This window comes from Hyperolius riggenbachi, chromosome 9, assembly GCF_040937935.1.
Source record: "Hyperolius riggenbachi isolate aHypRig1 chromosome 9, aHypRig1.pri, whole genome shotgun sequence".
Lineage (NCBI taxonomy): Eukaryota > Metazoa > Chordata > Amphibia > Anura > Hyperoliidae > Hyperolius > Hyperolius riggenbachi.
Window position 1 is genome coordinate 6,130,573 of NC_090654.1, and position 15,352 is coordinate 6,145,924.

General features: G+C 46.4%; 1 protein-coding gene across 2 annotated transcripts in view; it reads right to left on the reverse strand.

Annotated features, from left to right (window-relative positions):
• Positions 1-10,506, reverse strand: part of EFCC1 (EF-hand and coiled-coil domain containing 1) — a 171,315-nt gene extending 160,809 nt beyond the window's left edge. Inside the window, exon 1 of one of the 2 annotated variants that reach the window (XM_068251832.1) lies at positions 9,831-10,506. In XM_068251832.1, coding sequence (XP_068107933.1) covers positions 9,831-9,863 — 33 coding nt within the window. In that variant the 5' untranslated portion in view covers positions 9,864-10,506. Of the gene's footprint in view, positions 1-2,095; positions 3,932-9,830 lie in introns of those variants that run through there. The other variant, XM_068251831.1, reaches the window with a different exon arrangement.
• Between the last annotated feature and the right edge of the window lie 4,846 nt (positions 10,507-15,352).

Here is a 15,352-nt window from a genome sequence, read left to right on the forward strand (position 1 = left end):
ATCGTAATTTCAATAGTTTTCTGCCAAAAATCTATCAAGATTCTCAGTCGGACCGGAAGGAAATGTTTTATCGACTGGGGCGTTGGAGGAGAAGTGGTAGATCAACGGCACATAGTGTTGCAGGGCGTCGCGATGTGCAATGTTGCGGTCTGATCGGTTTTCAATAGATTCCGTGCTGAAATCCATTGAAAATCCAGTTTAGTGTGAGGAAGAAATCGATTCCTCTCTAACCAGATTCCGATCAGATGGGGTTCTACTTGCCATATTGGGTGGCAATCTATGTGTGTATGGTACAACTCAGTAATCCAGGTGGAGGGTGAATTTAACCACTTACTGCTCTGGCAGCGGTATATCTACACCTTCGTTTCCATTCACTGGTCTAATGGTGGCCACTAATGATCCAATCTTTTTCATCCAATTTTACCAAATCTATCTAGTATAAGGGTGAATTGAGTGAATATGTTGAATGGATAATTTGGGACGTTCCCTTATGCCGGGAATACACGGTTTGTACCGCTCGATTGAGCCATTAGATGGCTCGATTGATAATTTCCAACACGTCCGATCACCTGCCGGATCGATTCCGCGCTCTATACCACTGGCAGGACAATGGAAAAAGATAAGGAAAACGAGCAGAAGATAAGAGAATCGCCTGCGGGGACGAGCGTGGAATCGATCTGGTGGCATAATCGAGCGGTACAAACGTTTCATGTGTATTCCCGGCATTATATTACATAAAAATGGTAAGATTGGATGAAAAAGATTGGATCATTAGTGGCCACCTTAAGACAGTGTTTGTGATCAATAATAACTGGCATCAATGAGATGCCGTGGTGTGTACATTACTTCCTGTTAGCATACTAACAGTATACACAAGATGATAAAGTGGGGGGACATCTAGTGGCCAAATAGTAAAAATACACCATACATACAGTACATTTAAGGACTCAACATGTTTCATATGTATGTCATGATTGTATATTACTGTTATTTTTGGAAATAAAGGTTTGTAATTACTGATGGATGCAAAACTGAAATAAAAATACACCCCACTTTACTAAAATATTGCCTCCATACATTGTTCTAGGGACGTATTTTAAATGTTGTAATAACCGGGACAAATGGGCGAATAAAATGTGTGGGTTTTATCCAGAGCAGCATGGTTTATTTTAAACTATAATGGCTGAAAATAATGAAATAATGTTTTTTTTCAATTTTTTTCTTATTAATCCCCTAATATGCATTTAGAATAAAATAATTCTTAACAAATCATACCACTCAAATAAATTGGTGGTGAAACAAAAAAGATATAGATAATTTTGGTGTGATAAGTAGTGATAAAGTTGTGATTACCGCTAAGGAGGTTAAATTAAGAAAAAACTTTCGATTCTTCGGGACAACCGATTGTTTTTATCAGATTGCCGTAAAATTAGATCATTTTATTGTATCGTATGTGGCCACCTTTACACTAACTAACCAACTACCAAAATCTAAAGGTGGCCACACACAATTCGATAAAAATGATTGGCTGTACAGAAAAATTGAAAGCATTCCTTTTTTTGAGAAATTTGATCGACCTATGCGACAGATTGATTCCTCATCTGCCACAGATTTTTATCTGACGTGTGTACCCAGCTTCAGCCATGAGAGCTGCACGCAGGGCAAAACGTGAGGTGGCTACATACTCACCTGGCAATGACCAGCTGGATCTCTGTCACCCAAGGGATCAAGGACCTGAAGAGTGACAGAGCAATAGTGATGCTGTACATGTGCCTTTGGCTGACGACGCGTCTGTTGCTATGCAGGGGGATGGAGGGACGACGAGCGGCGCATTACGAAGTGGCTTCTGGCAGGCGGCGGAGCAGCGTGAACAATGGCGTCGTGGTGCTCGTGCGTCAGACATGACGAATCTTTAGCGTTTGTCGTGCGGCCGCTGTACCCACACTGGTCTGAGCGACCAATTCTTGGCCATGGCTGTCATTATTGTCCAACATGGGCGAGTTCAGATCAGCGTGAGTATGGGCGTTTACAACCTTTATAACTCCTTTTTGTGTTGGTAGCCCCAGTGCCCAGCCCAACCTACACCCCGTCTCACCTGCAGTGCCAGGCAGCGGGCATCACTGCTCTGTAGCGCCGCCCTCATGTCCTCCAGCACCTCCTGCAGAGTGTAGTTCTCATCCTCCAATCTCTGGAGTTCCTCCTCCTCCTCAGATCTCCGGGTCCTCCTTGGAATTTCTTTCCTCATCGGGGGGCACCTCATGTGAACCTGGCTCTCAATATCCTCGTTCTCTTGGCCCACCGGCAGACGTGGGCCCCCGGCCTTGGAGCTAAAGTACCCGCAAAGCCTGGCATGAAAGTGTCTGAAGGTCAGGCGCTCAGGGAGGTTGTCCAGCAGACCCTCGCACTCCTCAATGCCAGGCCCTAGTCCCAGCACCCCGCACAGAGTCCGGAACTCTTCCCTGGAGACCGTGCCCTCGCCTCGCCAGTCTAGGTGGTGAAAGACCTCCTGCAGGTACTGGTCCAGCCCGGTGGCCAGAACAATGATCTCATTCTCCAGCCCACGGTCCAGTCCATAGTGATGGGCCAGAACACTGACCAGCCATTGAGTCCTACGAGCTGGGCGTAGAAGGTTGTACGGGTCATCCAGGAGCTCCATTCTGACCTCAGGGGGTCCTGGACATCCTCTTCTGAATGTGGGTGGTCGCTGTCACTCCCTTTGGGCGCTGGGATGATGTTATCCTGATGGGAGCAACTTTTTGCAAACTTTCTGTTGTGTGTAGAAATTTTGTGCCGTCTTCTAGTCCTCCTGTTTATCACTCAGTTTCCTGTGTAGAGCTGTATGGCTCTGATAGGTTAGAATTCCATTCTGCTAATCCTCAGGGCTCATTACATTAGACCAGGACTGCCAGATTACTGATGCTCGCTTTGTGTAGGCACACTTCCAGGTCTGTATGTGGTGTCAGTTATAGTTCGTGAAGCAGAGTTGTGTGTGTTAGTTGTGTACATGTGGTACAGTGTTGTCTGTGGTCTCCAGAGTCCAGGATCAGAAGCAATCAGCCTGTGGCAGCGATGAGATGAGCGAGGTCTGTATGGATCGTCTTGTTGCTAGAATGAAGTTGTGTGCTCTGGATGGATGGAGCACTGTGTGGAGTAGAGTCCTCTTGCTGGGATGGATGAAGTTGTGTGTGTTGTGGATGGAAGGAGTTCTGTGTGGAGTGAAGTCCTGCAGCTGCTGGGATGAAGTTGTAGATGGAAGGAGTGAGGTCCTCTGTATGATGAGAAGTCCTCTTGCTGCTGGGATGAAGCTGGGATGAAGTTGTGGATGGAAAGAGCTCTGTGTGCAGAGGTTAGTCCTCTTGTAGCTGCCTAGCTGGGTTGAAGTTGTGGATGGAAGGAGTGAGGTCCTCTGTATAGATCCTCTTGTAGTTGGGATAAAGTTGTGGATGGAAGGAGCGAGGTCCTCTGTATGATGAGAAGTCCTCTCTTAGCTGGGATGAAGTTGTGTGTGTTGTGGATGGAAGGAGTGAGGTAGTCCTATAGTAGCTGGGATGAAGTTGTGGATGGAAAGAGTAAGGTCCTCTGCATGGAGGGAAGTCCTCTTGTAGCTGGGATGGATGAAGTTGTGCGTATTGTGGATGGATGGAGCTCTGTGTGCAGTTAGTCCTCTTGCTGCTGGGATGAAGTTGTGGATGGAAGGAGTGAGGTCCTATGTATGATGAGAAGTCCTCTTGCTGCTGGGATGGATGAAGTTGTGTGTGTTGTGGATGGATGGAGCTCTGTGTGCAGAGTTAGTCCTCTTGTTGCTGGATGAAGTTGTGGGTGGAAGGAGTGAGGTCCTCTGTACAGATCCTCTTGTTGCTGGATGAAGTTGTGTGTGTTGGTGGCAGGCAGTCCTGCAGATGGAGCAGTGCTCCTGTGTTTATGAGGATGGTGATCCTTGGCTGGCTGCAGACAGAGGAGCCGCCCTCTTAGAATGGAGCTATTCTTTAGATGCTCTATTCAGGGAGGGGTTACAGAACATTTCTCTGCTCTCTCTGGCTCAGCCATTATCCTCTGACACGCTCTCTGTCATCCTGATGTTTCCAGTTTCACTAAACTTTTGCAGTTGACGTCAAACTTCTGCAGAAGCTGAACTGTTGTGTGATGTCTGTTCCTAAAAATCACTCAAATCTCAGAGGCATCATTTACCTTTTTTAAAGTGAGACATAAGTGAAAATAAACTGGTGAGATATTTAGGCTAGTTTCACATGATTTGCAAGCAGCAGGAAAGCCCACCACAGCGCATCGCACCATTGCATCGCACCATTGCATGCAGGTTTTTTCTTGCGACAGATAGCGACGTGAGGGAAATCAGCACGCTCCCCTGAACGTATATGCGAGTGATGTCAGGCATCGTTTGCGTATGTCCCTGAAGTCATGTGCGCACTTCCAGACAGGAATTGCGTCATGCGACTACGCCAGTATGCACATGCGCGCCGCACTGCTACTTGTTACAGTGACATTGACTCCAATGGAATCTTGCTGCAAGTTTTACCACTCGTACCACTCTGCAATGCACTGCAGAGTCTGCGGATCCAAACGTAATCGCAGGAAAGCAGCGGTGAAGCGCCAAATGCGAACCAGCTCTTTGAAAAAAATGCAAATTGCTCAAAAAATGACTGGAAAATTGCTTTAAAAAGCATTCACAAAAGCGCTCAGTGCTTGCGATTGCGCTTGCAATGTATAATGTGAACAAAACCATAACTCCAGGTGGAGACCCGGTGGTTCTTGATGACGCGTATGTTCCCCTGCTCCTTTTCAGGGCCCCGGGTACCGACTGGTCAACTCCCTGGTGTTTTAAATGTATGCAGCGGTTGAGCAATTGGACAAATGTATGGATTGTACCGCGATGAGAAACCCGAGTGTGAAAGGAGCCATAGATAGCTCAGAGGTTTATTTTTAAAAACTTAAAAAATAGATTTACTGTTTTTTTCTCAGTTTAATAACATAGTCTGTCCTGTGTCTCAGAGTGCTAAAATATATGAACTATTGACCTTTTCTATCTATTCCCTGCACTCAGAAGCCCAGCTCCACCCGGTCTTGACTGGAGAAAAACTTTCAGTGGCATAGCTGAAAATTAACTCTTTCAGGCAGAGAAGGAAAAAAAGGAACACAGCCTAGTTATTTGTGTGCTTGGCACTGCAGATACACATGTCTATCTCATCATGTCACATGTCACTTAAGCCTCCCTTTAACATTAATTTAGAAGCAAAGGAGCATATTGTTAGCCAATAAATGGCATCATCCTGATTTAAAACTTCATGTTTCTAATTAATCATGATTAAACTGGAGCATCTGAAAACGGCTGAGCCCAGTCTGCAGGTCGGTCATTTCTAAAGTAATAAAACAACTACTTCAAATTCTTTTGCAATTACTTTAAAATTGATCCTATAAAACGATTGCAGTAAAATCTATTCATTTATTTTTGTGTGTTCAGCATTCCTGGGGTCTCACTTTATTGCATCACGATTCAGTTCTCGTTTGACAGATCGCTGTCACCATTTATTTGATATCAAACGATGATGGATAATTGTGAGACAAGCATGTTATTGTAGGTGACAAACATCAGCTGACATGTTTTCTGTGTTTTGGGTCCACCTCAGATCATCACATTCAATGTGTCAGAATGCTGAATATATTCCACAATTACGCTGAATATTACTCACTTCCTGTGAGGGTGACGCAGGAAGCATTAGAGATTACACCTCTATTAAGATACAACTTAAAAGGGAGATTTAGGACATATAAAGTGCAATTTAGAAAGTATTATATGACAGCTTTGTGTGATGACATCATCACTTGTGTATGACATCATCACTTCCTATTTTAATGACAAAGATTCCAGTCTGAATTAAACACAGTTGTATTCGCATGGAATGCAGTTTAGTGCAGAGGAGGTGGATCTGCACATAGACTTGAACTCACTCTTCTCTGTGGCCCCATATGCTTGAACACACGTTGCTCACAAAGGCAGGCTCCTCCCCTAGTGTCTCCACCCCTCACTAGACTGCAAGCTCGCAAGGGCAGGCTCCTCCCCTTGAGTCTCCACCCCTCACTAGACTGTAAGCTCGCAAGGGCAGGCTCCTCCCCTAATGTCTCCACTCCTCACTAGATTGTAAGCTCGCAAGGGCATGCTCCTCCCCTGGTGTCTCCACCCCACACTAGACTGTAAGCTGGCAAGGGCAGGCTCCTCCCCCTAGTGTCTCCACCCCTCACTAGACTAAGCTTGCAAGGGCAGGCTCCTCCCCCTAGTGTCTCCACCCCTCAGTAGACTAAGCTCGCAAGGGCAGGCTCCTCCCCTAGTGTCTCCACCCCTCACTAGACTGTAAGCTCACAAGGGCAGGCTCCTCCCCCTAGTGTCTCCTACCCTCACTAGACCGTAAGCTCGCAAGGGCAGGCTCCTCCCCCTAGTGTCTCCACCCCTCACTAGACTGTAAGGTTGCAAAGGCAGGCTCCTCCCCCTAGTGTCTCCACCCCTCACTACACTGTAAGCTCGCAAGGGCAGGCTCCTCCCCTAGTGTCTCCAACCCTCACTAGACTGTAAGCTCGCAAGGGTAGGCTCCTCCCCTAGTGTCTCCACTCCTCACTAGATTGTAAGCTCGCAAGGGCATGCTCCTCCCCTGGTGTCTCCACCCCACACTAGACTGTAAGCTTGGCAAGGGCAGGCTCCTCCCCTAGTGTCTCCACCCCTCACTAGACTAAGCTTGCAAGGGCAGGCTCCTCCCCCTAGTGTCTCCACCCCTCAGTAGACTGTAAGCTCACAAGAGCAGACTCCACCCCTAGTGTCTCCACCCCTCACTAGACTGTAAGCTCACAAAGGCAGGCTCCTCCCCTAGTGTCTCCACCCCTCACTAGACTGTAAGCTCACAAAGGCAGGCTCCTCCTCTAGTGTCTCCACCCCTCACTAGACTGTAAGCTCACAAAGGCAGGCTCCTCCCCTAGTGTCTCCACCCCTCACTAGACTGTAATCTCACAAAGGCAGGCTCCTCCCCTAGTGTCTCCACCCCTCACTAGACTGTAAGCTCACATGAGCAGACTCCACCCCTAGTGTCTCCACCCCCCTTCCCTAAAGATTGTAAGCTTACAAGGCCAGGCTCCCCTGTAGTACTTATTCTTTAACATTGACTTGTATGGATATTGCTGGATATTATCAAATAACATGAACCATGTGTGTATTTGTACTTGTTGACGGATGTATGATTGTACTGTGTGTGAACTAATAAAGCTTTGTACATATGTCAATTGTAAATCTTTGGAAAACGAGGAATGGATCTGTCACATGGGATTGTCTGGAAGGTTTGAACGACGGAATTTTGTAACCAGAGATGGATTAACTACTTAACCACTGAGGGGATTTCACCTATCGGCACTCCTACCTTTCATTCACCAATAACTTTATCACTACTTATCACAACGAAATGATCTATATCTTGTTTTTTTCACCACCAATTAGGCTTTCTTTAGGTGGTACATTTTGCTAACAATTATTGTATTCTAAATGCATTTTAACAGGAATAATAAGGAAAAAAAATGAAAAAAAAGTATTATTTCTCAGTTTTCAGCCATTATAGTTGTAAAACAAAACGTGCTACTGTGGATAAAACCCACATATTTTATTTTACCATTTGTCCAGGTTATTACAACGTTTAAATTGTGTCCCTAGTACAATGTATGGCGACATTATTTTATATGGAAATAAAGGTGCATTTTTTTAAATTTTTGTGTCCGTCACTAATTACAACCCCATATATGCAAATATAACAGTAATATACCCTCATGCAATACAGAATACAAAAGCGGAGTCCCTAACTTAACTATTTATGCATTTTTTTTAAGTGTAGTCATTATTTTTTTAGCAAGTGTTTTATTTTGGTAACTATAGGGGGGAGGGGGGGGTGTTATTAATTTATTTTTATTTAATCGGAAGTATGTAAAATGTGTAGAGTAAAGTGTATTTTTTTTTTTTTACTTTTGTATGTAAATTGTTTTTACCACTACATGTCTTCATAATCACTGACTCTGTGAGACAGAAACAGTGTTCTTACAACAAAGATCATTGTCTTCTCATTGAAGCCATGATGTTTGCTTATGGCACTTTGATTGGATCAGGGAAATCTTCTTCCCTTTCACCAATCGCGATTCTGCAGGTTCTGACAGGTAAGCGGGGGGCAACGGGTGATCGATTGGGGACGGTAGCGGCGGCAGGGAAAGACATTTTAAAACATCCTGTAGTCCATTAAGAGGGACCAACAGGATGTTTTAAAACGGCAGGTGGGCGGGTAGTGGTTAAGATGTAATGTGGTCCTATTGGTAAGCTGAAGTGGAGAGAGGTCAGAGAAGGTGGCAGGTGAGCCCCGTGACACCCACTACGCCCCAGGCACCTGCCTAGGTTGCCTGGTGGATAATCCTGCTCTGGTTGTAACAATGCTGAACATGCAGAAGACCAGAGAAATGCTTCTGCAGTCTCTTTACATTCTTCTCCTTCACACATGCGCTTCAACACTAAGTAATATCTGCTGATCTCATACCCACCTCGTTTAACTACTTAAGTACCAGTGGTCTCTGCCCCCTACAGGAACGCGGAATCTCGACAAAATACCGATGAATCGCCGCACATACCTGCCGCAACCGCTGTCATCGCTGCTCGCCGGGACCCCCAGGACATAGACTCTGCCGTCTCTATGATGGCAGAGCGCTGTGCGCCGGTCAGGAGGTGCTTTCATTGGCTCCTGGCCGTGTCTTTCAATGTAAGCCAATGGGAGCCGCTTACATTGATAGACATGGTCAGGAGCCAATGGGAGTTGCTTACATTGATAGACATGGTCAGGAGCCAATGAAACGGCTCCTGACCGGCTCACATGGCTCTGCCGTCATAGAGATAGGCAGAGCCTGTGAGATGCGGGGAGACTCGTCAGGTTTGAGCGGCGCAATCGGCGGGGAGCGGCAGAAACGGCGGATGCGTGCAGCGGCACAAATATCTTTCGTGACCCCTCCGCCCTTCTCTCTAGTATAGGTAGCCTGATGACTCCTCCACCCTTTCCCTCCAGTATACGTAGCCAGATCACCCCTCCCCCCTTTCCCTCCAGTATAGGTAGCCTGATGACCCCCCAGTATACGTAGCCAGATCACCCCTCCCCCCTTTCCCTCCAGTATAAGTAGCCAGATGTCCCCCTCCCCTCTTTCCCCCCAGTATAGGTAGCCAGATCACCCCTCCCCCCTTTCCCTCCAGTAAAAGGTAACCAGATGACCCTCCCCCGCAGTATAGGTAGCCAGATCACCCCTCCCCCCTTTCCCTCCAGTAAAAGGTAGCCAGATGACCCCCCCCCCCCCCCCCCCCAGTATAGGTAACCAGATGACCCTCCCCCGCAGTATAGGTAGCCAGGTGACCCCTCCCCCCTTCCCTCCAGTATAGGTAGCCTGATGACCCCCCAGTATACGTAGCCAGATCACCCCTCCCCCCTTTCCCTCCAGTATAAGTAGCCAGATGTCCCCCTCCCCTCTTTCCCCCCAGTATAGGTAGCCAGATCACCCCTCCCCCCTTTCCCTCCAGTAAAAGGTAACCAGATGACCCTCCCCCGCAGTATAGGTAGCCAGATCACCCCTCCCCCCTTTCCCTCCAGTAAAAGGTAGCCAGATGACCCCCCCCCCCAGTATAGGTAACCAGATGACCCTCCCCCGCAGTATAGGTAGCCAGGTGACCCCTCCCCCCTTCCCTCCAGTATAGGTAGCCAGATGACTCCCTTAATCCCTCCTTTCCACCCCCAACCTTTCTGTATAGGTAGCCAGCTCACCTTCACACTGCAGCAGCCATCTGTGTCACTCATTTCTCCACTCGTCTCCAGTACAGAAGCTTAGTCTTCCTTTCCGTCTCCAATGCTACCCAAGTCCATAGCCGCCGGCCACAATGCAAACGTGCACAGAGAGCAAGGTGGCTTCTGCAGAGTACCGCAGTCAGGCGCTCGCCTGATCTCCCTGCATTGCAGCATTTGCAAGCTTGCAAATGCTGCATAAGTTTAGCCTGCTTCTTTGGTGCCCTTTCTCCTGTGGTACCCTAGGCCATGGCCTAGTGGCCTTGGGCTAAATCCGGCCCTGGCGCTATGGAAGATGTTAGTGCTATATACATAAAAGAGAGCCAAACTAATAAAATCTCTGTGTGTCTGCGTCCGTGGTCTGCATCCGTGTCAGCTGAGTGCGCATGTGCAGAGCTGTGGCCATGGCCACACACGTGTGCATACAGGGGCCCGCATGCGACGTTGCCTGCTACGTTCTAGCGCCTGTTATTAAACTGGCCTATTTGTCCAGTAATAATATAAATGTGCATCCTCTGTCAGTCCCAGAAGCCATGGTAGTATCAGATATACAGATGATGGGAGTTGTGTGGAGATTTAGCCCTGTGTGATCCGCATTGAGAACAGTCGGGCGTCTCGGTGACACCAGGCCGGCCGCATGAAGAGAAATCCGCCTAATCGCCCCCATGCTGGAGTTACAGCACCTGCTGCTTCCGCCTCACTGCCCAGTAATGGTGACCCCGCCCTCCAGAGCCCGCGGACCGCCCAACATACAACAGACGCCATGTGGTCTATTGTGGTCGCCCTCAATGCCCATCTGTCATCTCTCTACACAGAGGAGCCAGCAGCATTATACATCACTCCACCTGTGTGATCGGACCCTGCGGAGTGCGGACATATCAGATCAGTCTCCTTCCTGCGTGAGAATCGGGAAGGGAAATGATGAGAGTAACTAGCAACTTTCTGACCTCTCTGTCACTTTCTACCAGTAAATACAGCAGGGTAGCCAAATCATCCCTTTAAAGAAAACCTGTACTGAGAAAAACCTCGCTTGGGGGGTACCCACCTCGGGTGGGGGAAGCCTCCAGATCCTACTGTCGCCCTCCTGGATCCCACGACGGCAGCGATAAAGCTCCCCGACCAGCAGGGATGTAAATATTTACCTTCTCGGCTCCAGCGCATGCGCGGTATCTGCTCTGTGCATGGAGATAGGCGAAAATAGCAGATCTCCGTCAGGCCGCTCTACTGCGCAGGCGCAAGTCTCCTGTACCTGCGTAGTAAAGCGGACCCGACAGAGATAGGCTATTTTTGCTTATCTCCGTGCTGACTGAGAGCTGCAAGCCGCTGGAGCCAGGAAAGGTAAATAAATCAGCGCTGATCAGCCTTGTCGAGGGAGGATTCCGGGACACTTCAGGGGATCCAGCGCTGGGCTGCCTGCAGCTACAGGGGAGGGGGAAGCCTCATTGGGACCCTGAGGCTTCCCCCTCCTGAGGTGAGTACCCCCCAGGGGATGTTTTTTTTGTTACAGGTTCTCTTTAAATACTGACACATCTACGTTATACAGGTTCTGGGGCTACCCACACATAATGGGTGCCTAAACTGCATCTAACTAGCCACAAGACATGTACAGTATAATTTATATATATTGACTTGTCCCTGACTGTCCTCAGAGGATCTTACAATCTAATCCCTACCATAGTCACATGTTTATGTATGTATCGTGTAAGTGTATGTATCGTAGTCTCGACTCGGGCTAATTCAGGGGGAAGCCAGTTAAAGAGGAACTCCAGTGAAAATAATGTAATAAAAAAGTGCTTCATTTTTACAATAATTATGTATACATGATTTAGTCAGTGTTTGCCCATTGTAAAATCTTTCCTCTCCCTGATTTACATTCTGACATTTATCACATGGTGACATTTCTACTGCTGGCAGGTGATGTCACTGGAAGGAGATGCTGCTTGCTTTTTTGGCAGTTGGAAACAGTTATTTCCCACAATGCAACAAGGTTCACAGACAGGAAACTGCCAGGACCACGGTCCTCACAGTTTCCTGTGGGAGGAGTTTCACCACAATATCAGTCATACAGCGCCCCCCTGATGGTCTGTCTGTGAAAAGGAATAGATTTCTCATGTAAAAGGGGGTATCAGCTACTGATTGGGATGAGTATTATGGTAGAGAACAGAGGCGCCAAAAGGATAAAAACAATATTTAAAAGTTTTAAAATTATTGCTTAGGAGGCAGTGGTGGACTCACCTCCCACAAAGCAGACACAACAACTGTGTATTCACAAAAGGGACATTTATTGGTATACTCCAAATAAGGTCGCAACGCGTTTCGCAGGTCAAACCCGCTTCATCAGGCAATTATAGGAAGGAGCACACAACTGGGGTTAAGAGGCAACACATTTGTACAAATCCTGAACAAACTGCATATCAATAAACAAATATTTGTATGATGGAATTCACTGGTGTGATTTAAATTAACGGGAAGAGGTGGCTAATTATTGTATTTTGGGGGTGGAGGGGGGGCGGGGGAGAGGGGGGGGGGGAAAGGACGGAGGGCCGGGGGGGGGGGGGGGGGAATGGGGAAAGATTTGGAGATGGGAAATGGGAGGGGGGGGGGGAAAGAAGGGTGGGGGGGGGGGTTTGTTTTAGGGGGAAGAAAGATAGTGGTAATTTTAAGTATTACATCATAGCATTAATATTCATAAACATAATCATAAACATAATCAAACATTAATCTCAAGCATGTGGCGAGATACTTTCATAACATACAGTAAACAGTATCATAATTCATATATATATATATTTTTTTACCCATACATATGTGTATTGGGAGCGGTTAGCCTATATGAAATAGTGCAAAGGAGTTCAGGGCTGGCAATAGTACATTGGGTATTTAAGAAAGACATGCAGAGTAATTTCTAGAAGACACATAATGAACAAGCATCAAAACAGATTCACTTACCAGCAGTATGTCCAGATAGCACCTGGCGCCTCAGTGGCCAAGTAGTACTGAACTGCTGTTTATATAGTGTTGAACTCCTCCCCTTAGCTAATTGGAATGTGGGGAGGGCACTTAGTTACGTCATTACGCATGTGTACATGCGTATTTTGATGCGTAATGGCAGTGGCTGGATAGTGTACTGGCTAAGGGTGCTGCCTTTGACATGGGAGACCAGGGTTCAAATCCCGGCCGAGTCAAGTACCCATCCAATAAGGAATTCAAGGCAAGACTCCCTAACAATGCAGGGTGGCCTCTCGAGCGCGTCCCTGTGGCTGCAGCTTTTGAGTGCTATGAGTCTGACAGGAAAAAAGCGCTATGCAAATGTTTGGATTATGGATTATTATTAATGGCGGTCAAGGATTTCGTATGCGTACATGCGTATTTTGACGCGTAATGGCGTATATGGATTGCATATTGTCAATGCGCGATGAAAAAAGGGGCGCATGCATACTAGCATGATGCCATGCGTACGGTGGCATGGAATGGGAATGTGGCGTATATTTGAACGTGTTGGAATGCGGAACCATTGCTCAAAATAAGAGAACCACTATTTAATATTAATACATTTCAGGTTACTTGATCTGACAGTATATACCATTGTGGCTGTACAATTATATGCAATTATTGTCATACGATTTGCTCTGCATTGCAACAGTACTATCTATCAATGTAAACGCATATACATGTAAAAATGAGTAAAATTGATAATACAAATAAAAAAATATAAAAGGTTCCGACTAGCCAACTAAAACATATTGAGTATGGATAAAAACATGATCACGTTGGAATACTAAGCATAACGTTCTTAACATAAATACGCTCAAAAACAATTATAAAAATGAGCTAAAAACCCAAGAGGAATATAATAGTAAATAAAATAAATAAAAGATTATAAAAACTCGAACTTATAACACAGACCGATAAAAGAGGCGACTAAGTTAAAATAATATTGGAATGTTATGATCAGTGAATTTTTTCTAGTTGTTCGTTGAGTCCCTCCGGAATGAGAGTCCTCAGTATTTGTATCCAGAACATTTCTCTCGCTTTCAGTATTTCAAAAGCATTGTGCTGTTGTGGGTTAATGGATTCTATAAGTGTTATACGGAATAAAGTGGGGTCATTGTGATGGTGAGTGCCGAAGTGTCTCGAGACGCTGTGAAGGGGAAAGTTTTTCAGTATGTTTCTTTTGTGTTGTCCAATTCGGCTGCGTGCTGGTTGTGTGGTACGGCCCACGTACTGGAGGTGACACGGGCAGGAGATCACATATATGATATATCTTGAAGTACAGGTAATCGGGTGTTTAATTGTATAGTTTGTTTTGGTGGCATTGGAGCAGAATGAGGTGGTGATATTGATAAATGGGCAAGCTTTGCATCTAGTATTATTGCATGGAAAACAGCCCGGGGAGTGTGCAACGTTTGGAATTGAGTTGGATATTTGTGTACGAAGTTTGCTGGGTGCTAGTAAGTTGCGCAAGTTGGGGGCTCTTCTAAAGGTGATTTGAGGTTTTTGTGGGATAGATTGTCGCAGATAAGGGTCTTGAACACGTTCAAATATACGCCACATTCCCATTCCATGCCACCGTACGCATGGCATCATGCTAGTACGCATGCGCCCCTTTTTTCATCGCGCATTGACAATATGCAATCCATATACGCCATTACGCGTCAAAATACGCATGTACGCATACGAAATCCTTGACCGCCATTAATAATAATCCATAATCCAAACATTTGCATAGCGCTTTTTTCCTGTCAGACTCAAAGCACTCAAAAGCTGCAGCCACAGGGACGCGCTCGAGAGGCCACTCTGCATTGTTAGGGAGTCTTGCCTTGAATTCCTTATTGGATGGGTACTTGACTCGGCCGGGATTTGAACCCTGGTCTCCCATGTCAAAGGCAGCACCCTTAGCCAGTACACTATCCAGCCACTGCCATTACGCATCAAAATACGCATGTACACATGCGTAATGACGTAACTAAGTGCCCTCCCCACATTCCAATTAGCTAAGGGGAGGAGTTCAACACTATATAAACAGCAGTTCAGTACTACTTGGCCACTGAGGCGCCAGGTGCTATCTGGACATACTGCTGGTAAGTGAATCTGTTTTGATGCTTGTTCATTATGTGTCTTCTAGAAATTACTCTGCATGTCTTTCTTAAATACCCAATGTACTATTGCCAGCCCTGAACTCCTTTGCACTATTTCATATAGGCTAACCGCTCCCAATACACATATGTATGGGTAAAATATATATATATATGAATTATGATACTGTTTACTGTATGTTATGAAAGTATCTCGCCACATGCTTGAGATTAACGTTTGATTATGTTTATGATTATGTTTATGAATATTAATGCTATGATGTAATACTTAAAATTACCACTATCTTTCTTCCCCCTAAAACAAACCCCCCCCACCCTTCTTCCCCCCCCCCCCTCCCATTTCCCATCTCCAAATCTTTCCCCATTCCCCCCCCCCCCCCGGCCCTCCGTCCTTTCCCCCCCCCCCTC